We start from the raw sequence: 21834 nt of genomic DNA on the forward strand, positions 1-21834 counted from the left end.
GAAGTGATTCTTTTTCCTAAACCAACTATAAATCACAGTTTTCACAGCATGAGAGAGGGAGGGGGGAAATGCCCCTCTCTACTTCTTTCACAATTTTATAGACTACCGCCCACCCCCAAAAAGTTAGCTTTTCCTTACACGGGAGGTGCTCCAGCTCCCTGTTCAGTTCAGCTGCCCCTTTATGCCTTTGCCACCACTATGACATCCTTTTCAAGATGGAGCTGACCTTTGCACAGCACTGTATCTAACTAAGTCCTGTTGAGACTGGTAGTGGCTTTCCAGAATTTCCGATGGGCATCTTTCTCAACCCTGGAGATGCCAGGGATTCAACCTAGGGCATTCTGTGTGCAAAGCAGATGCTTTGCCCCTTAGCTAAGCCCCTTTCCCAGGCCTAAATTGGATATGTCCATTGATTTCAATGGGTACATTGGATAGAGCCCACGGTATTCTAAATATGGCCACACCATGGGATTATAATACTTTTAAGTCCTTTTCCTAATAAATCCAACACTAGGTTTTACTTCATCACCGCCTCTGCACACTGAGTCAGTGTTTCAATGAGCTTTTCATCATAACTACAATGGTCCCCCCCCCCCACCGGTGGACATACCTGGCTCAGATCAAATTATTCAGACTGAAACCTTTCTTTAAATTAATTGATTAACAAGCAGGGCTGGCACCAGACCCAGGAGTGAAGGAAGGCATTGTGACACCTGGGGCGGGCGTCGCTACATAGGGTGCATGTGCAGCATTGCTATGTATCACACATGCGTCATACGTAGTGACACCACACATGTGCTGTATAGCAGTTTGCTGCCGGCGCCACTCCAGCGCTGTACGGACAGTGCCAGGATCTCTCCATCGATGCTACAGCTGTGAGCAAAGAATCCTGGCACTGTCTGTATGGCACTGGAGTGGTACCACCAGCAAACTGCTAAGTATAGCGCATGTGCGGTGGCGCACATGTGCGGTACTTAGCGGTTTGCTGCTGGTGCCGTGATCCTCTGCTCGCGGCTGCAGCCGCAAATGGAGGATCCTCCACATGTGGCTACGGCAGCACAATGGCTGCTCGTGTCGCCGCAAGTCTCCGCAGGGTGACTTCTTGTCACCCCCCCCCCCCCGCAGACATAGAACCCAGGGCACACCGCCCCCTGTTGTGACACCACTGCCCAGACCCTCACCAACCTGTAGCAATGGAAGAAGATACAAGGCACTCTGAGGGTATGTGCATATATACATAATCAGAGCCATCAATCCCCTGTGGAATTACACCAACCTGTTTTGGTTAGACATACCACCTTCCCTGCAGCATCAAGCTCAGAGGAAACCAATTCTGTCAGCAGGTGCTGACTCTGCTCGACATTTAATTGGCTGGACCATATGCCATCACTAGGCCACCTTCCCTTCCTCAGTCAAAAGAGCAAAAAAAAAAAAAAAACCTGATAAAAAGCAACAACATCTGCCATGCAAGTGTGATATTTGGAAGGGCATTAGAGGAGAAAGAGCAGACGGTATGCTAAAGCATGAGGGGAAGAGTACAGGCATGCCAAGTCTTCAGGACCCCCAAATTTTTTAAGGAGGGGGTTGGGCTCCTCCAAAATCCTGTAGCCTGCTCTGCCTCCCTGCCAATGTTGCATGGGGAGGAGAAGGCAGAGTGCAGAGCCCAGCAGCCCCACACTGCCTCCTCCTCCCCGCCCAATGTCATGTGGGGAGGAGCAGGCTGAGCATGGAGCCCATTCCCCACCAGGTCCGTGCAAGCTCCATCATCGCAGCGGCAAGATACCTGTGTGCCCTTACATGGCGCGTGAGCGCTCGGTGGGGGTGGGACGTATCACATGACATGCAACATGACTCATCACATGACGTGCCCCCACAATGTGGGGGGGGAGTTGATACCCTTGGAAGAGTAAAAGCCCTAGAGTGGGAGGCAATGCATGTTTCAGGGGTGAAGGCAAAGGGAAAAGAAACTCACCTTGAAATGCATTGACTCCTGCTTGTGCATTTCTCTGTGTGCTCCCTTAAGTTGTTTTCATATTTGAACAGGTTTTCAGTATTGACAGATATATAGAAAGAACAAAGCAATACCAAGCAAGTACCTGGATCTGTGTGTTTCCACCTTCAAGCAATGCAATCCCAAGCAGGATGGCTTCAGAGAATATCCTGTCATTTTTGGTACTAACAATGACATCCGTGACAAGTTCTGATGCTCCTTCTTTATCCAGAAGGCACTGAATATCTTGCATTGACACACCAGACTTATCTGAATCTTGTCCTGAAAAACTACCTGGAATAAGGACAAATAAAAGCCAAGAATCAGATACATTTTAAATATACATTCATTTTGAAATCAAATCATTCCTAGGTAATTCCTAGTGTAATTGCCTCATTTTCTTATATTTACTATAACACTTGTGGACACACTACTATACTAATATACTAACGTAAGAGAGTGCCACTTTTAAAAATAAAAGTAATTAAATAATCAACAGACTCTAATATGAATCGGGGCTAAGCTCTAAAATACAGGAGGGAATTGAAAATGAGAGCACTTCTCAGCATGTATAAAGTGCCCTACCCCAGGGGATATGCTGACTTGAGTGTCCTTGTTTTTTATTTAAAATTCTAAATCCCTGTGGTCCACCAATATGCTTTAGATTTACTAATGAAGGGGGACTTCCGGTTGGTCGCAACGCCATCAGGATGAGAAATCCATGCACCATATAGTGGTTGTCTGCCCCTTGTATTCTGATGCCCGAAAGACTTTACTACTTCCATTAATTCAAAAATTACCGGGGTATTTGGAAGAGACTTACCTTGCTCTTCTGTTGCAAGATACAGACCCAATTGTAACTTTACATATGGCAAAATTTCTGACCTCAGTCCTGGCACTTAAGAAACACAATGGTTTGCTATATACAGTTGAAATTTTAATTAAACTTATATCATATTCTACTCAGCTGGGTATTTTTAAAGCTATTTTATTGTTAGTAATTGTAAACCACTCTGTGATGTTCTGTTTCTGTGTTTGGTTGTTGTGTTTATGGGCTTAAAGCTGAAATAAAATGAGTTGAGTTGAGTATTTATAAATTCCTTCAAGACTATTTTCAATCTTCTTGCCAGAATATTTGCAAAAATTTTGTTATCCACATTTACCACATTTTTGTTATCGTACCTAAGGGACTGCCTCTCCTGGTATGTCCCGGGTAGGACCTTAAGATCCTTAAGTAATAACTTTTTGGAGGTCCCGAACCACAAGGATGTTAGGTTGGCTTCAACTAGGGCCAGGGCCTTCTCAGTACTGGCCCCGACTCTATCACAAGAGACCAGGGCCCTGCGGGATTTGGCATCTTTCCGCAGGGCCTGCAAGATGGAGCTGTTCCACCTGGCCTTTGGGTCAGTTTCAGTTTAACCCTGATGTTTCATTCTTTTGGTGTGATTGGTGGGCTACTTAAAAATGAGGCTGCAGTTTAAATTAAATTTTAAATTGTATTTCAATCTGTATTTTAATTAATTGTTTTATGTTTTTGTTGTGATTATATTGGTGTTAGCCGCCCTGAGCCCAGTTTGGCGGGGAAGGGCGGGGTATAAATAAAAATTTATTATTATCATTAAGTAGATTGGTTGGTAATTCTTCACCTGAGCTCTATCTGTGTCAGGTTTAGGAATCAGAGTAATAAATGCATCTTTCCAGGTCTCAGGTACTTGGCCCCCCTTAATATTTTGTGGCGTGCTCTGGTCCATGGGGTCACGAAGAGTCGGACACGACTGAACGACTGAACAACAACAACAACAACAATAATATTTTGTTACACACATTCCTTCAATGTCTTGTAGTATTTGGGTGTTAAACCATCTGGTCCTGGAGCCTTCCCGATTTCCAACTGGCCTATCGCCATTTCAACCTCTTGTGTAGATATCAATACATGGGAATTTTCTGCAAACCATTAGAGTTTAAAAACCGTTGTAATTTGGCTATATGCTTTTTTTCTTTTGCATATAACTGCTTGTAGTATTTCTGAAAAATTTTCCTAATCTCCGCAGGGTTTTCGATGTGTTTTCCATCCACCACAATATGCGCTACTGTATTCTCTTTTTCAATTGCCAGGCCAACAGTTTTCTGCATTTATTGGCCGATTCAAAAGTCCTTTGTTTCATCAATTTAATTTTCCATTCCATCTCCTGATTAATAATTGTAGAATATTGGGATCGTAGAACTTTGATCTCCTTTTGAATCTGTTGGTTTTTCAGAGTAGCCTTTAACTTTTTCCCCTTCTCCTTAAGGTGTGACAGAATATTTTCTTTTTTCTCATTTTGAGCTTTTTCCTGAATAGTGTTTGGTTGGATCAGGAAACCTCTCATAACTGCTTTGCTTGCATCCCAAATGACCCTCAAATCTGTAGCTGAGTTCATATTTTAGGGTCCTTTGGGCATCTTTGATGATTTGTTCATTCCTAAATAAAGCGTCGTTCATCCTCCATCTAAAGGAACCCTGCAGAGTTAGTTTTAATTCCATAAATACTGCATTTTGATCAGAACAAATCTTTGGTAAGATTTCCACTTTTGATGCCCTTGGAACAAAATCTTTTGTAATCCAAATGTAATCCAAACAGTTCAAGGACCGGTTGGCTCAGAAAAATACGTAAAGTCTTTTTCTGTTGGATATTTTAGTCTCCAAATATCCACCAGGTCCAAATTGTCCACCAAATCAAAGAACGTTTTGGGTAGTCTTCCATCATTCGAAAACTTTTGCCTTTGAGTTCTGTCCATCATTGTAGAAACTACCCCATTTAGATCTCCCATCAGGATTATTTTATAGTCCAAAAAGTCCAATAATTTTGTTCCAAGGTTTTTGAAAAAGCCCGATTTGCCATCATTTGGTGCATAGATTCCCACCACCAAAAGTTTTTCACCTTGCGCAGAGATTTGTACTGCGACATATCTTCCCCCTCATCCTTAAAAACTAATTTTGGAGAAAGTTTCTCTCACAGAAATCACAACTCTTCTTTTTTTCACTTTGTCAGATGAAATAAATTCTTGTCCTAGTCTTTTATATATTTTGTATAATTTTTCTGTGTAATCTTGTCATATGGGTCTCTTATAAGCAAGTCACGTCCAGTTTGTGTTTCAGCAAGATATGGCTGATTTAATTCCTTTTCTGGCACGAATTCAAATCATTCACATTCCAAGAAAGCACCCTAAGTGCCATCTTTATAAAGTCTTAAGCCAGAAAAGAAACGGTGTAAAGTTATTCTGCTGCTTCTGCACCTGATTGAGCTCCTCCTTGTGCTCCCAATTCTGAACTTGGCAAAGAAGGGCCTGATTGGAAGTCCTTTGCATTTTTCCTCAATGAATCTTCTTTTTTCTTCCACTGTTCTGATTCTTTATTTCTTTCCTTGAAAGGCCTTGAGGGTATTCCCAACAAAAGAGAATACCCTTCCTTCTCAAAGAATCTGCGAGGTCTGAATACTGTTTCCGCTATTCCAAAAAGAGCCTGGGAATTTCTTTAAAAAGTACAGTTGGATGTTTCTGGACTCTGAGGGCTTTTTCGTAATGTAGGCCCAAAATTTTATCTCTTTATTCCTTTGTTTTAAAGATCACCATGCAATTGTTGACAAATTTAGAGTCCTTTTTTCCTTTTGCTCCCAGAATCCAATGCATGTAAGGCACTGGAATTGATACAAGATTTCAGACAATTTGCATAAGAGTAAAACCAAAGTATTAGGTAAAAATCTTACGGTTGAGGAGATTACTAGATTAGAAGAGAACACTGGTTTGAAGTTTGCTAAAAAGGTGAAATACCTTGGTGTGAATATGACTGCAAAAACTTGAATTTGTATAAAGATAACTATGTTGAGTTATGGAATGAAATTAAGAGAGATCTGGATATGTGGTCTAATTTGAAATTATCATTTTCAGGCCGAATTCCTGCTGTAAAAATGAATGTTTTGCCAAAAAAATTATTTCTATTCCAAGTGTTACCCATTGTAGACAACATGAAGTGTTTTAAGGAGTGGCAAAAATATTATCTAAATTTATCTGGCAGGGGAAGAAACTTTTAACAGATGAAAAGGAAAGAGGGGGCTTCTCCCTGCCAGATTTAAAACTATTTTGAAGTTGCTGTGGTTTTTTGGCTTAAAGAATGGTTTACGTTGGAAAAACACTGATCTTTTAGACTTGGAAGGTTTTGATTTGGATGGCATGTGTACTTATGGTACAACCAGATTAAGGGCCATAGTGGTATTAAAAACCATATAATCAGAAAATCATTGTTTAATGTGTGGATGAGATATAAAGATTTACTAGGAAGAAAAACACCTAGATGGATTACACCATTAGAGGCTAAAGCCCATAAAAGGTTAAATATGGAAACTAAGTGGTTGAAATATAGTGATCTTTTAATGGAAGTGGATAATAAATTTAAATTAAAGTCTTATGAACAGCTTAAAGACAATTTAAATGATTGGTTGCAATATCATTAGATCAATGAAGTGTGTAAAGTGGATAACAAAAATACTGGTTTTCAATTAGAAAAATCCAAATTGGAAACAGAATTGTTGGATGCAAAGAGTAAAAATCTTTACAAAATGTACAATTTATTGTTGGAGTGGCATACGAAGGATGAACAAGTGAAATCTGTAATGATAGAATGGGGCACAACATTATGTTTAAAGATTGGAAGAAATTGTAGAAAAAAGGAATTAAGTTTACTGCATGTACTGCTTTGAGAGAAAATGTAATGAAGATTATGTATAGATGGAATTTAACACCTGTAAAACTTGCAAAAATGTATCATACATCTGTTAATAAATGTTGAAAAAGTAAGGAAAAAGAAGGGACCTTTTACCACATGTGGTGGACGTGCCCCAAGGTAAAAGACTTCTGGGAAAAGATTTATAATGAAATTTAAAAAGTGTTGAAAGACACTTTAATTAAGAAACCAGAAGCCTTTTTAATGGGATTAGTAGGAGAGGAAACACCCCCAAAAGACTTAACATTCTTTTTGTATGCCACAACCGCTGCAAGGCTACTACTTGCACAGAATTGGAAGAGCCAAAAAATGCCAACAATAGACGAATGGCAAATGAAGATGCTGGACTTTATGGAGCTTGCCAAACTGACTGGGAGACTCCGCGATCAAGGAGAAGAGACGGTCAAAGAATACTGGAAGAAATTTAAAGTTTATTTGAATAAATATTGTAATATTTAATATTGCCTAAGGAAGTAGTTATAGGTTTTTGCTATAATTATAGGAAATAGGTTAAAACAAAATAAAAATAAAAAAATAAATAAATCCTTCCAGTAGCACCTTAGAGACCAACTAAGTGGTGGTTGGTGTGGCAGGGCTGCACCGTCTGACTCATCTGCACCTCGGATGCTCTAAGTGTGCTCTGCCGGGCAGCCGGAGGGCGTGGCGTGGCCGGCCAGCTCCCTTGCTCCGCGGGCAGCCGGAGGGCGCTGCCGGAGGGTGGAGGCGCCCTCCAGGCCATTGCGCCTTGGCGCAGTGCGCCACCAGCCCAAATGGACAAGACGGCCCTGCAGTTAAGTTTGTTTATGGGGTGGAGGATTGTTGTTTTTATTTTGATTATGTCTTTTGTGTTTTTATATTTGATTTTAGACTGTGAACTGCCCTGAGTCCTCCTGGTATATACCGGTAGATTCAATAAATAATAATAAGTACATTTAGGCCAAAATCCAGTGTGGCACTGAGGATGCTTAAGCCTGCTGAAATCAATGGACTTAAGTATGCTGCACTCTCTATTGGAGGGTGGCATTGATTTTAAAATTAATCTTAGTGCTGAATGCACTAAGTTCTGCATAAGGCTGTCAGGTCAGGTCAAAGCTCAGCACTTTAACCCTGTAATCTGACACATTACTTAGCGTATATCGCGGCGTATAAGATGACTTTTTAATCCCGAAAAATCTTCTCTAAAGTCGGGGGTTGTCTTGTATGCCGGCAACATCATCGACGTGACGCGGAGTTCCGCCCCGCCACTGGCTGCGTGTGTGCGTGCGCAGTCTCAGCCGCCATGGAGCCTCTCCCCGCCGCAAGCGCGGAGATCTCCTGTGCGGCGTGGGGGAGGCTCTCCCCGCTGCTCCAGCCGCCGCCGCCACCTCAGCCACCATGGAGCCCGGGCTGGGTGAGTATACCTTATACGCCCAGTTGCCTTATACGCCACGATATACGGTATATGAAAGTAAGTTCTACACTGTGTGTGGAACCCTTCACACTCCAGGGACTAAGCAGACATGTACAAGATTTCACAGAACAGAACATATTTTGTTTCCTGTACTCAATCAAGCCACAGACCCCCTTGATTTCAATAGGAGTTACTAGTACTTTCTCCCATGGAAATCAATGGGTGTGTATGCTTGATTTTTCAAATTGCATTTTTCCTTGCTTGAGACATATTCCGTTTTGAACAGAAAGAGTTAATTATAATTATTTACCGTACCTCCTCCTTGCATTGCTTTGCTGTAGTTGCTGGACAGAGGACTGTTGACACTGGTTCCATAGTCACTTTTAAAATAGCGATTAAGAAGTATTTTCCTCAGGTTGCTACCCTTTAAGAAGATAAAAACAGTAGGAAAAGTCAGAGTTTTTGGTAAACACACCAGTAAGTAGTTTCATATTCTTGGCTATTTTGTTACCAGTGGGCTTTAGCTCAGCAGTAGAAGATCTGCTTTGCATGCAGAAGGACCCCATCCCCATTCCAGCATCCCCAGGCAGGGCTGTCTGAAACTCTGGAGAGCTACTGCCTGTCCGCATAGACAATACTGAGCTAGATGGACCAAAAAATGTGACTCAAGATAAAGCAGCCCCCTGTGCTCTTTTCATGCTCAGAATCCACAGGAAGATCTAATTTCTCCCATTCATAGCTCATATATGCACCTAGTCACATACAGCCAGGAAGTGCATATATGAGCTATGAAAGAGGGAGAGGAGGGGAGCTGCTTCAGGTTGTGGCAGATGTTCTTCTGGAGACACCTAGTCTGGTGGTCCTTGGGGCTTTTAACAACCATGCCAACATGACCCTACAAGGGGCTGCTCAAGACTTCATGGAAAGCATGGCCTCCATGGGGCTGCTCCTGAATAAATCATAGAATCATAGAGTTGGAAGAGACCACAAGGGCCTTCCAGTCCAACCCCCTGCCAAGCAGGAAACACCATCAAAGCATTCCTGACAGATGGCTGTCAAGCCTCCGCTTAAAGACCTCCAAAGAAGGAGACTCCACCACACTCCTTGGCAGCAAATTCCACTGTCGGACAGCTCTTACTGTCAGGAAGTTCTTCCTAATGTTTAGGTGGAATCTTCTTTCTTGTAGTTTGAATCCATTGCCCCGTGTCCGCTTCAACAACCTTTCACCCTCCTCTATATGACATCCTTTGATATATTTGAACATGGCTATCATATCACCCCTCAACCTTCTCTTCTCCAGGCTAAACATACCCAGCTCCCTAAGCCGTTCCTCATAAGGCATCGTTTCCAGGCCTTTGACCATTTTGGTTGCCCTCCTCTGGACACGTTCCAGCTTGTCAGTATCCTTCTTGAACTGTGGTGCCCAGAACTGGACACAGTATTCCAGGTGAGGTCTGACCAGAGCGGAATACAGTGGTACTATTACTTCTCTTGATCTAGATGCTATACTCCTATTGATGCAGCCCAGAATTGCATTGGCTTTTTTAGCTGCTGCATCACACTGTTGACTCATGTCAAGTTTATGGTCTACCAAGACTCCTACATCCTTTTCACATGTACTGCTCTCAAGCCAGGTGTCACCCATCCTGTATTTGTGCCTTTCATTTTTTTTGCCCAAGTGTAGTACTTTACATTTATCCCTGTTAAAATTCATCTTGTTTGCTTTGGCCCAGTTCTCTAATCTGTTAAGGTCATTTTGAATTGTGATCCTGTCCTCAGGGGTATTAGCCACCCCTCCCAATTTGGTGTCATCTGCAAACTTGATCAGGATGCTCTCAAGCCCATCATCCAAGTCATTGATAAAGATGTTGAATAAGACTGGGCCCAAGACAGAACCCTGTGGCACCCCACTAGTCACTTCTCTCCAGGATGAAGAGGAGCCGTTAATGAGTACCCTTTGGGTTTGGTCAGTCAGCCAGTTACAAATCCACTGAATGGTAGCATTGTCTAGCCCGCATTTTACCAGCTTCTTTACAAGAACATCATGGGGCACCTTGTCAAAGGCCTTGCTGAAATCAAGATAGGCTACATCCACAGTGTTCCCTTCATCTACCAGGCTTGTAATTCTGTCAAAAAATGAGATCAGATTGGTCTGACATGACTTATTTTTCAGAAACCCATGCTGACTTTTAGTGATCACAGCGTTCCTTTCTAGGTGCTCACAGACCGTTTGCTTAATGATCTGCTCTAGAATCTTTCCTGGTATTGATGTCAGGCTGACTGGGCGGTAATTGTTTGGGTCTTCTCTTTTCCCCTTTTTGAAAATAGGGACAACATTTGCCCTCCTCCAGTCTGCTGGCACTTCGCCTGTTCTCCAGGAATTCTCAAAGATTACTGCCAGTGGTTCTGAAATCACCTCTGCCAGTTCTTTAAATACTCTTGGATGTAGTTCATCTGGCCCTGGAGACTTGAATACATCTAAACTAGCCAAGTATTCTTGTATTGCCTCCTTACTTATTGTCCCCAAATATCCCTTCTATAATCGGTGGAGACTTTAATGCCCGTACCGCTGCCAATTGGGACTCATTGACTAAAACCAAATTGTGGGTTACCCCCTGTTTTGACAACTACGAATGGGAGCACGTTGCAACAAGAATTTCTAAGGATTCCAGAGTAAATGAGGCAGGAGTTATCTTCTATCTAATGGCCATCCGCCTGAATTTAGTTTTTTTGAATGGTAGATACCCCCCTGATATACTGGGGGAGTTTACTCATCTTGGCACAAAATCTAATAGCGTCCTTGACTACCTGTTGGTTTCCAGGGATTTAGCTAAGAGTGTCCTTTCCTTTAAGGTCGATAATGTGCAAGTTAGTGACCACCTTCCCCTAATGGCCACGCTTTCTCTGGTTTGGCAAGGGGTTGATCATAGACACTTTCCCCTCATGGAAATCAACGCAGCATCTAAATTAAGAGGGATTAAATGGTCAGAGGTTCTCGCCCTAAAGTATAAAGAATTTTTTCAGAAAGAAATCCAAGCTCATCCAATTGTTTCAATCTCCGACTCATGTGAACCCAGTGCAGTTCTGAATCTCTTTAGCCACCTTACAGCAAACTTTACTGCCTTTTTTTCAAACAGTTACGCGAGCCCAATATAACTCAGGAGCTCCCTGGTATAACTCTGTATGTAAACAAGCCAAACTCCAACTGCGCTCAATATACAACGAGTATAAAAACTCAGGCGCTTCCAGCTTACCGTCTATATACTTTCAAGCCAAATAAACAGGCTCTGAAAATGGCAAAACGGGAGTGGCAGTCTACCCATTGGCAAGCCTTGATCTTAGCTTCCAAATCCCGCAGAGCTAATGAATTCTGGTCACTAATTAACAGTAGAGCTAGGAAATATCCCTTGACTGTTATCCCGGCCCCTACTTGGGAACAGTTCCTGAGGAAATGTTTCTCACAGGCCGAAGCTCTGGTTCCTCATCTGGAGCACTTGTTCGAACACCTACCCAGATGGCCGCCCACAGATCCAGGTGAAATATCAGTCCTAATATCTCAAGGCCTCCGGCCCTGACCTGGTTCCTGCAGAGGCCATTAAATCACATCCTGAGTGGTGGTCAGGAATCCTGGCCAAAACCTTTGACGCCATTAATGTTACTGGCTGTATTCCCAAGACATGGAAGGAAGCCATTATTATACCAATCTATAAAAAAGGTCCTCCTGCTGATCCAGGGAACTATCGTAGTATCAGCCTCCTTTCGACTATAGGGAAAATTTATGCCCACTTGTTGCTGTCTAAACTGTCTCAATGGGCAGAAGAATCCAACCTGATTGGCCATGAACAAGCGGGCTTTAGACCCAATCGTTCCACCATAGATCATGCCATAATCCTTTATCACCTTGCAAGGAAATACTCCTTCCCCAGTCGAGGACATTTATGCGCTGCCTTCATAGACCTGAAGGCAGCCTTCGACAGCATCCCCAGAACCATTCTATGGGAGAAATTGGCGAGGTGGGGCATTGATAAAAGGCTCCTTTGGCTCATGATCCAACTGCATGGTGGATCCTCTGCCAGAATTAGACTTACCCCCGCTGGTGACCTTACAAATGCGGTCCCGATAAATAAAGGAGTCCGACAAGGTTGTATATTAGCACCTTACCTTTTCAACCTGTTTGTCAGTGATATAAGAGAGCCTCTAAACGAGTCGCACGCTTACATTCACGCCCCCCGCATCGCAAACTACCGTTGTCCGCTGCTTTTATACGCAGATGATGCGGTGATCCTTTCTTACTCAAGGGTTGGGCTATGTAGGGCGTTAAAGATCTTTACTGCTTACTGTCAATCTAACTAATTGTCCATCAACCACTCAAAATCAAAAGTTGTAGTCTTCTCTAGAAGTCGGAAACTTTTTCAGTGGAAGCTTGGTGGAGTAAAAATAGATCAAGTTTTTAAATTCCAATATCTAGGGATTGTTTTTCAATATAACCTGAGCTGGAAATCCCAAGTTCAACATCTACTTAACAAGGGCAAAACTCTATCTCATGCACTTCTCCAGTTCTTTTTCTCAGACGGAGCCCTACACGTGCCCTTGGCTTTAAAGGTGTACAATGCAAAAGTTATTACCACTCTTACTTATGCAGCTCCGCTTTGGGCAGCTCTGGTAAATCCGGCCCCGCTGGAGGTGCTGCAAAATCAGTTTCTTCGCCGGCTCTTAAAACTCCCTATGTGTGTTAGTAATGCAGCTATACGACTAGAATTGAAGATTCCTTCACTAGAGACTCTCTTATGGAAACGAATATTCACCTACTGGTTAACTCTTTGGCATAGATTACCCAGCCATTATCTCGTCCAATGTCTTTGGCGTGACGAATTTGCAAACCCTTGGACTGGGAAAATCCACGCCAAACTTCTGTCTTTTGGAATCTCTCCTTCAGATTCACTTAATTTAGACCCTGCTTCGGCAAAAAGATTAATCAAACAAAGACTGGACGATTTGGAGCTGCAGCGTAATCATATGCTGGGTGGGGGTGTCTGCTCGCCTCGGAACTTTGGAGTTACTGCAATACATCATGTCCCTCTATACCTATCCTCCCTCTCCACTGCTAGGCACCGATTCGCTTTCACCAAAGCGAGGTTTAATGTTTTTCCTTCTAATGTCCTGAGACATAGATATTCCAAGGGCCTAGTTTCCACCTTTTGTGATTGTGATAAAAAGTCGACGGAATCTCTCCATCATATAATCTTTATCTGTGCCCTGCATAGTGAGGCTCGGGCAAAATTACTAAGACCAATAACTCAGAAACTTACAGGTGCACCAGCTGAGTCACACCTTGCCTCACTCCTGCAAGACAACGACTCCTATACAACCTTGCAGGTGGCAAGGTTTCTAAACTCTGTCATATCTCAAAAAAGGCGCTGTGGCCAACTACACGACCACTAATACTTTTGTTTTCTGCTCCCTGGTTGCAATTTTAAAACTTGTATTTGTGCTGTGGTTTGTTTCCCTATGACTCCAGGGTCTATGGTTTGCTGTAACTTTATGTCATATATTTTATGTTTTTATGGGCTTATAGCCGCAATAAATTTGAATTTGAAATTTACTTATTGTGGGCTGTGTTTCCCCTGCTGAATCATCTGCTCCATATTCTTCAGGTTGGGCATTGTTTTCTTTTTTGGAGAAGACCGAGGCAAAGAAGGCATTGAGGAGTTCTGCCCTTTCTCTATCTCCTGTTCGCATTTCACCATCTTCTCCTCTAAGTGACCCCACTGTTTCATTGTTCTTCCTTTTGCTACGGACATACCCATAAAAGCCCTTTTTGTTGCTTTTAACCTCTCTAGCAAGCCTGAGTTCATTCTGTGTTTTAGCTTTTCTGACTTTGTCTCTACACGTGCTGGCTATTTGTTTGAATTCCTCTCTGGTGATTTCCCCCTTTTTCCATTTTTTGTACATATCCCTTTTAAATCTTAAATCAGTTAAAAGTTCTTTAGATAGCCACCCAGGCTTCTTTAGGCACCTTCCATGTTTTCGTCTCATTGGTACTGCTTGAAGTTGTGCTTTTAATATCTCCCTTTTAACAATCTCCCATCCATCATGAACTCCCTTCCCTTTTAGTATTACTGACCATGGGATCACACCCAGCACTTCCCTAAATTTTCTGAAGTCCGCTTTCTTAAAGTCTAGAATTTGAGTCTTAGTATGCTTGGTTGCTCCATTCCGCTGTATAATAAACTCCAGAAGAGCATGATCGCTCCCACCTAATGATCCTGCCACTTCTACCCCACTTACCAAGTCATCACTATTGGTTAAGACCAGATCTAAAATGGCTGATCCTCTTGTTGCTTCTCCCACTTTCTGGACAATGAAATTGTCTGCAAGGCCAGTGAGGAATCTGTTCGACTTTGTGCTCTTGGCTGAGTTTGACATCCAACAAATATCAGGATAGTTGAAATCCCCCATTACTACTATCTCACTTCCTTTTGAATGCTTGGTCATCTGTTCCAGGAAAGCATCATCTGTGTCCTCAGTTTGGCTTGGGGATCTGTAGTAAACTCCCACAATGAGATCACTGTTATTTTTCTCTCCCTTAATTTTGACCCAGATACTCTCAGTTTGGCTTTGAAGTTTTAAATCCTGGATCTCTTCACAGGTATACACATCCCTGACATATAACGCCACTCCTCCTCCTTTCCTGTTTGGTCTATTTCTTTGAAATAGATTGTATCCCTCTATTACTACATTCCAATCATGAGACTCATCCCACCAGGTTTCAGTGATACCTATTATGTCGTATTTAGTTTGCTGTACCAAGAGCTCAAGTTCATCTTGTTTATTTCCCATGCTCTGTGCATTAGTATACAGACATTGAAGACCATTGATCATTCCCCCTAGTCTCTTATTTAAGGATTTTTTATTCCCACCACTAGGTCTGCATGCTGTTTGCTCCATTTGGTCTTTGACATTTGGATGATCATCTTCAGCACTTGATAGACTCCTTCCTTCAGGACCACTGTCACCCTCCCCCACATAAGTCAGTTTAAAGCTCTCCTGGTGAGGTTTTTGAGATTGTTGGCGAAAACATTCCTCCCAACCTTTGTGAGGTGCAGCCCATCACCTGCCAGCAGTCCATCTTCAAGAAACTTCAGACCATGATCTAAGAATCCAAACCGTTCCTGCTGGCACCATTTGCGAAGCCAGGTGTTCACTTCCCCTATTTTTCTCTCTCTCCCTGGGCCACGGCGTTCAACTGGGAGGCCCTGCTCTTAGCTGTAGACATGCCTTAGATCTGGTGTTTAGGTTTGTGGGCATGGGTTTGTTCAATTAAGTGGAACAAAAGATGTGTCATGGTTAGATCACTTCCTGGTGCAACTAGACTTCTCAGTGACCTTCCCCTTGTTATGAAAACTTCCCGCGGGGGCAAGTTGAGAGACTGACCCCAAGGCGGACGAAGTCTTCTGTGCCCTCTGGCTTCTGGAGTCCAGGGGCACAATTGTAATATGCGGTTGTTCCCAGCTTGAAAACAACACACACAACAGCCATTTGGCTAAGATCTACTTTATTGTAGAATTAGAGCAGAATGTCTCTGCGTAGCAGCTCATTATTTCAGAGCTGTGTCTTAAAGCATCTTGCACCTCCTGATGCAAAACAGAAAGAAGAAAGTACAATAGTAAAATACAATGACATCACATGTGTGGGAGCTGGTATGCCCAGTGTGTTTCTCACAGAGTGAAATATGACTCTTGAGTCTTGTGACCTTGCTGCAGCGTTCGCAGCTCGTCATGTCATAATATCACAACATCCTCCCCCGATATTAGACAATGTAAGAGCGGCGAAAAGTAAGGCATCATTAAGAGAAGTAAACAAACAGTTATCATATACACAGTATGAATCTGTTGTCTTTGTTCCATCCTTGGAACTCTCTGAGACTGGTTCTACCAGTTGAAGCCTTTGATAACCAACTCTCCAGGGGACCAGAGCACTTGCTCTGTGTGTGTTGGCAGAAACAGTGTTGAACTTTGCAACCTGTTGTGGTGGCTTTTTCACACCTGTGAAATGAGCCTGAGTGCAAACTACAGCTACATTTGCAACAGCTGAGATTGCAAACTCTTTGGAGTAGCGTTTGGGCGCCTGACCCTTTGTTACTCTCTCAGATCTACGCACAAGATGTAGATCTTCTTTGCTGAGTTTCTCCTGAACAGGACTTTTTGGAGAAACTTTACCAATTGTAAACAGTGGCTCTAAAGATTCTAGCACATCATCATCTGTTGATGGCCTGGTACTATCATGAGGTCTCTCAATGACAGTGTCACCTGTGTCGGAACTAGCCGTGGTTGAGCTTGCACTGCTACTGCTGGTGTCAGTATCCTCATATGTATTGACATCAATGGGAAAGCTTTGGAGAATCTGTGTCTCCGGCTTTACAGTAGGTTCTACCTCCTGAGTAAGAATTACTGTGTTTGAGGAAGGCAATAGAATTCTGTATTGACCTTTCTCATAGCCCATAAAGATGCCTTGGATGGTTGCACCTTCAAGTGATTCCACCCACATCTGAGAACCAAAAACCTTAAGATGCTTAACAGAAGGCTTTCTGTTAAACAGTATCTCATAAGGTGAGCATTCCATTCCTTTTGGAATACTCCTGACCCATGCATATATGAAGGCAGATAGGCTTTCAGCCCAATTCTGGTCAGACAGCTTTGCACTTAGCAATTGCGCCTGCATACCCTCACGTAGTATTGTGTTAATTTTAACACACAAATCTTTGTTCCATGATGATTGGCTGACAGCAACTTTGTGCCGAATGCAATGTTGACTTAGAAAGTCCTTGAACTCCTGTGAATCAAACACTGGTAATTGATTAGTATACAAACATTCAATTTTTCCATCATGCATGAAATCTATCTTAGCACAAAATTCAGTGAACTTGGCCAAGACTTGCTGCGGACTTTTCATTGTGTAAATCCAAGAGAATTTAGAGAAATGATCAGACAGCAATAAATAACAGGTAGCTCCGCCTCTAGATTTTGGCAGAAGTCCTATTACATCAGCAGAAACCTGCTGGAAACATCTTGTGACCTTTTCTCTGCGTGGCTGTTTGGTAGTCTCCTTGGACTTAGCAGCACCTGCAAAATAAGAGTCAACAACATCATAACAACAGTCATTTGAATCAAAAGACAGTAAAAAAAGTCCATCTTTGTTCTTCTGAGCTGTAAAGATAACTTCTCCATCTTTAAAAATTGTGCACAGTCCTTTGCGTAGTCTGAGCTCGCATCCCTTCTCGGTAAGCTGCGATGCACTTAGCAGATTGTAGGCAATTTCTGGCACATATAGCACGTTGCTGATAGACAGCTGGAGACTCTGAAGATAAACAGTTCCAACTCCAGTCGATTTCAGGTGTGTTCCACTCACCTGCGACACGGTGGAGTCCAGCCTCTTAAAAGTCTTAAATAAACGCTTGTTTGCGGTCATGTGGTGACTGGCAGCTGAGTCAATAACAAAAGCCAGGTCAATGTCAATGTCATCCTGCTCCTGCACGCCTTGTGTAAGCAATGCAAATGTGCGCCCTTTGGAGACTTTGGCTTGTGCCTTGCCTGTAGATCCACCGGCTTGTTGGTTAGATCCTTTCTTGGGCTTTCTGCAGGTCTGGAAACTGTGTCCTCTCATTCCACAGTTTGTGCAGCGTATGACTTTAAGAGCTTGCACATGCTCAGTTGGACCACTAGGTGGGGTTGAGGACGCTCTTGCTTCACTCCCCCTTCCATTAGCCTCATTTTGAGCAGCACAACGATCTTGCTCATTTAGCAAAGTTGAGAAGACTCTGGCAACGGTTAAGTTTTGAGCATCCTGGGCACCTAGCTGTGATGCAATAGCACTATAACCGGCATGGAGGCTATTCAAAACCATGAAACAAAACACATCTTCGTTCAATTGAACGTTGCGTTGTGCGAGTTCACTTCTTAATTCTTTCATATGGTTAAGATGCGAACGCAAATTGTCTCCCTCCTTTAACCTTAGGTTGGTGAGACGTTGGAAATGCAGCATGGAACTTCCTGCCGCAATCCTTAAATGTTCATTTTGCAAAACAACCCAATAATCATTAGCGTGGACCAAATCTCTGACGTGTATTAACTGAGATTGGTCAAGATGCAAAACAATGGTCGCCTTCGCCTGATTATCCCTGTTCAGCCATCGAGGGCCAGGGAGCAGTGGAGGGGCATTAGTGACCACATCAAGCAAATTCTGCCTGGTAAGCACAGCTTCCATTTTAATACGCCATGTCTGATAATTTTCATCAGTGAGAAGTGGACAAAGGGAGCTGCTGCTCTGCTTGCTATCCTTTGCCATATTGGCGAAAAAGCAGGCTTTTCACTCTCTGTCTTCAGAAAGCAATTTAAGCAAACAAACCTAGCCTTCTGAGGTTTATTGCCTCGTAAATCAGTCCGGCTACTCACAGTCCAATTAACGCGTCTTCTTCTCACAGCGGGAAACGGCCGTCTTCAGCACGAAATAACTCCCCCGGAACGAAGCACACAGTTTAAGGCTGCTTTCTTTGCCGGCAGATAAACATCAGGCAGAAGTCAATCAGAGGTCCGATGTTCGGAAACCATCCTCTGCTACCAATGTTATGAAAACTTCCCGCGGGGGCAAGTTGAGAGACTGACCCCAAGGCGGACGAAGTCTTCTGTGCCCTCTGGCTTCTGGAGTCCAGGGGCACAATTGTAATATGCGGTTGTTCCCAGCTTGAAAACAACACACACAACAGCCATTTGGCTAAGATCTACTTTATTGTAGAATTAGAGCAGAATGTCTCTGCGTAGCAGCTCATTATTTCAGAGCTGTGTCTTAAAGCATCTTGCACCTCCTGATGCAAAACAGAAAGAAGAAAGTACAATAGTAAAATACAATGACATCACATGTGTGGGAGCTGGTATGCCCAGTGTGTTTCTCACAGAGTGAAATATGACTCTTGAGTCTTGTGACCTTGCTGCAGCGTTCGCAGCTCGTCATGTCATAATATCACAACACCCCTATGCAGGGAGGTGGGACCGATTTGAGAGGTCTGCTCTCACCACTTAGTGGATCCAAATGATTTTCAGAGAGTGGTGTATTATCCCATGCTGATGGCCTCTCAACTGATTCCCTGGTGGTATGCGGAGTTAACCAGAGCTAATGACTGTCTGGGTAGGATTGGCAAGGATCAAGAAGACAGGTGCTTGGTTTCACGATCCAAGCAGCCCATCCACATTCTCTGAGATAACTTTATCTGCAGAAAAACTTTACAAAATCGTTGCAGGAAATCTTGGGGTCCTCACTACAATGATTTTGCTCAGATTCAGAAAAGAGTAGACTCCACCATGGTGCAAGGCTGGGATGGGAGAATGCCAGAGCTCTGTCTAGTCAAGTTGTATGGGATCAATTTAAACCTGTTACCTCTGAGGATATGCTGCTTGGACGAGTGAAACCAATCACTTATTGGTTATTAAAAATAATAATTGGGCCAGGCATTATGGCCAATTATTGCCCAGTCTCAAATCTTCCATTCCTGGGCAAGTTGATTGAGTGGGTGATCACTGAACAACTCCAGGCATGTCTGGAGAATGAGGACCATTTGGATCCCTCCCAATCAGAATTCAGGCACCATCATGGGACTGAAATCACCTTGGTATCGCTGGTTGACAATCTCAGCGGCGGAGGAACCCTCTCTGGCACCCGGGGTGGGGCAGCCTGTATGGATTGCGCTTGTGCGGCATCCTGTGCGTGCACACTCCATATGGAATGCTGCACATGCGCACGGTGGCCATACAGCCCGTACGGACGCTGCATGCCCTCGGCCACTCTACAGCTGGAGGGAGTCAGGGGCCATCTTCTCACACACACCCTCCACCCCCACTTTGTACACCCCTGGATAATAATAATAATAATAATAATAATAATAATAATAATAATAATAGAGACCCGCCCATCTGGGTGGGTCTCCCCGGCCACTCTGGGAGGCTTCCAACAAATATTAAAATACATCAGAATATCACAGATTAAAAACTTCCCTAAACAGGGCTGCCTTCAGGTATTTTCTAAATGACAGGTAGTTGTTTATCTCTCTGACCCTTGATGGGAGGGCATTCCACAGGGCAGGCGCCACCACCGAGAAGGCCCTCTGCCTGGTTCCCTGTAGCTTTGCTTCTCGCAGTGAGGGAACCACCAGAAGGCCCTCGGTGCTGGATCTCAATGTCCAGGCTGAACGGTGGGGGTGGAGACGCTCCTTCAGGTATACAGGACCGAGGCCGTTTAGGGCTTTACAGGTCAGCACTAACAATTTGAATTGTGCTCAGAAACGTACTGGGAACCAATGCAGATCTCTCAGGACCGGTATTATGTGGTTCCGGCGGCCACTCCCAGTCACCAGTCTAGCTGCCGCATTCTGGATTAATTGCAGTTTCCAGGTTACCTTCAAAGGTAGCCCCACGTAGAGCGCATTGCAGTAGTCCAAGCGGGAGATAACCAGAGCATGCACCACTCTGGCGAGACAATTCACGGGCAGGTAGGGTCTCATCCTGCATAGCAGATGGAGCTGGTAGACAGCCGTCCTGGACACAGAATTAACCTGCACTTCCATGGACAGCTGTGAGTCCAAAATGAATCCCAGGCTGCACACCTGGTCCTTCAGGGGCACAGTTACCCCATTCAGGACCAGGGAGTCCCCCACACCCACCTGCCCACTGTCCCCCAGAAACAGTACTTCTGTCTTGTCAGGATTCAATCTCAATCTGTTAGCTGCCATCCATCCTCCAACCGCCTCCAGACACTCACACAGGACCTTCACCGCCTTCACATGTTCTGATTTGAAAGAGAGGAAGAGCTGGGTGTCATCCGCATACTGATGAACCACCAGCCCAAACCCCCTGATGATCTCTCCCTGCGGCTTCATATAGATATTAAAAAGCATGGGGGAGAGGACGGAACCCTGAGGGAGGCACCCCACAAGTGAGAGCTCAGGGGTCTGAACACTCATCCCCCACCACCACTTTCTGAACACGGCCCAGGAGGAAGGAGCGGAACCACTGTATAACAGTGCCCCCAGCTCCCAATTCTAGACGGTCCAGAAGGATGTTATGGTCAATGGTGGCAAAGGCCACTGAGAGATCCAGCAGAACTTGGAAACAGCTCTCACCTTTGTCCCTAGCCCACCGGAGATCATCGACCAGCATGACCAAGGCAGTTTCAGTCCCATGATGAGGCCTGAATCCCGATTGGAAGGGATCCAAATGGTCCACATCTTCCAGGTGTGCTTGGAGTTGTTCAGCAACCACCCGCTCAATCACCTTGCCCAAGAATGGTAGATTTGAGACTGGGCGATAGTTGGCCATATTGGCCGGGTCGAAAGATGTTTGGCCATATTGGCCTGGTCTAAACATGTTTTTTTTAAGAAGCAGTTTAATGACCACCTCTTTCAGTGGGTCTGGGAAGACTCCCTTGCAGAGGGAAGCATTCACCACCCTGGGGGAGCCCATCGCCCAGCCCTTCCCGGCTCACTTTTATTAGCCAGGATGGACAAGGATCAAGGAGACAGGTGGTCGGTTTCACTTGTCCAAGCAGCCTGTCCACATCCTCGGAGGTAACAGATTGGAATTGATCCCATGAAACATGACTAGACAGGGCTCCAGAACTGTCCCGCCCTGGCCCTGCTCCCACGGTGGGG

General features: G+C 44.0%; 1 protein-coding gene across 1 annotated transcript in view; it reads right to left on the reverse strand.

Annotated features, from left to right (window-relative positions):
* Positions 1–21834, reverse strand: part of ITPR2 (inositol 1,4,5-trisphosphate receptor type 2) — a 347129-nt gene that overhangs the window by 94676 nt on the left and 230619 nt on the right. The window contains exons 38-39 of the mRNA XM_033163298.1: positions 8454–8562; positions 2097–2284 (exon numbers count right to left, since the gene is read on the reverse strand). Of these exons, the coding sequence (XP_033019189.1) occupies positions 2097–2284; positions 8454–8562 (297 nt within the window). The remainder of the gene's footprint in view (positions 1–2096; positions 2285–8453; positions 8563–21834) is intronic.

The sequence above is a fragment of the Lacerta agilis genome, chromosome 10 (genome assembly GCF_009819535.1).
Source record: "Lacerta agilis isolate rLacAgi1 chromosome 10, rLacAgi1.pri, whole genome shotgun sequence".
NCBI classification, from domain to species: Eukaryota; Metazoa; Chordata; class Lepidosauria; order Squamata; family Lacertidae; genus Lacerta; species Lacerta agilis.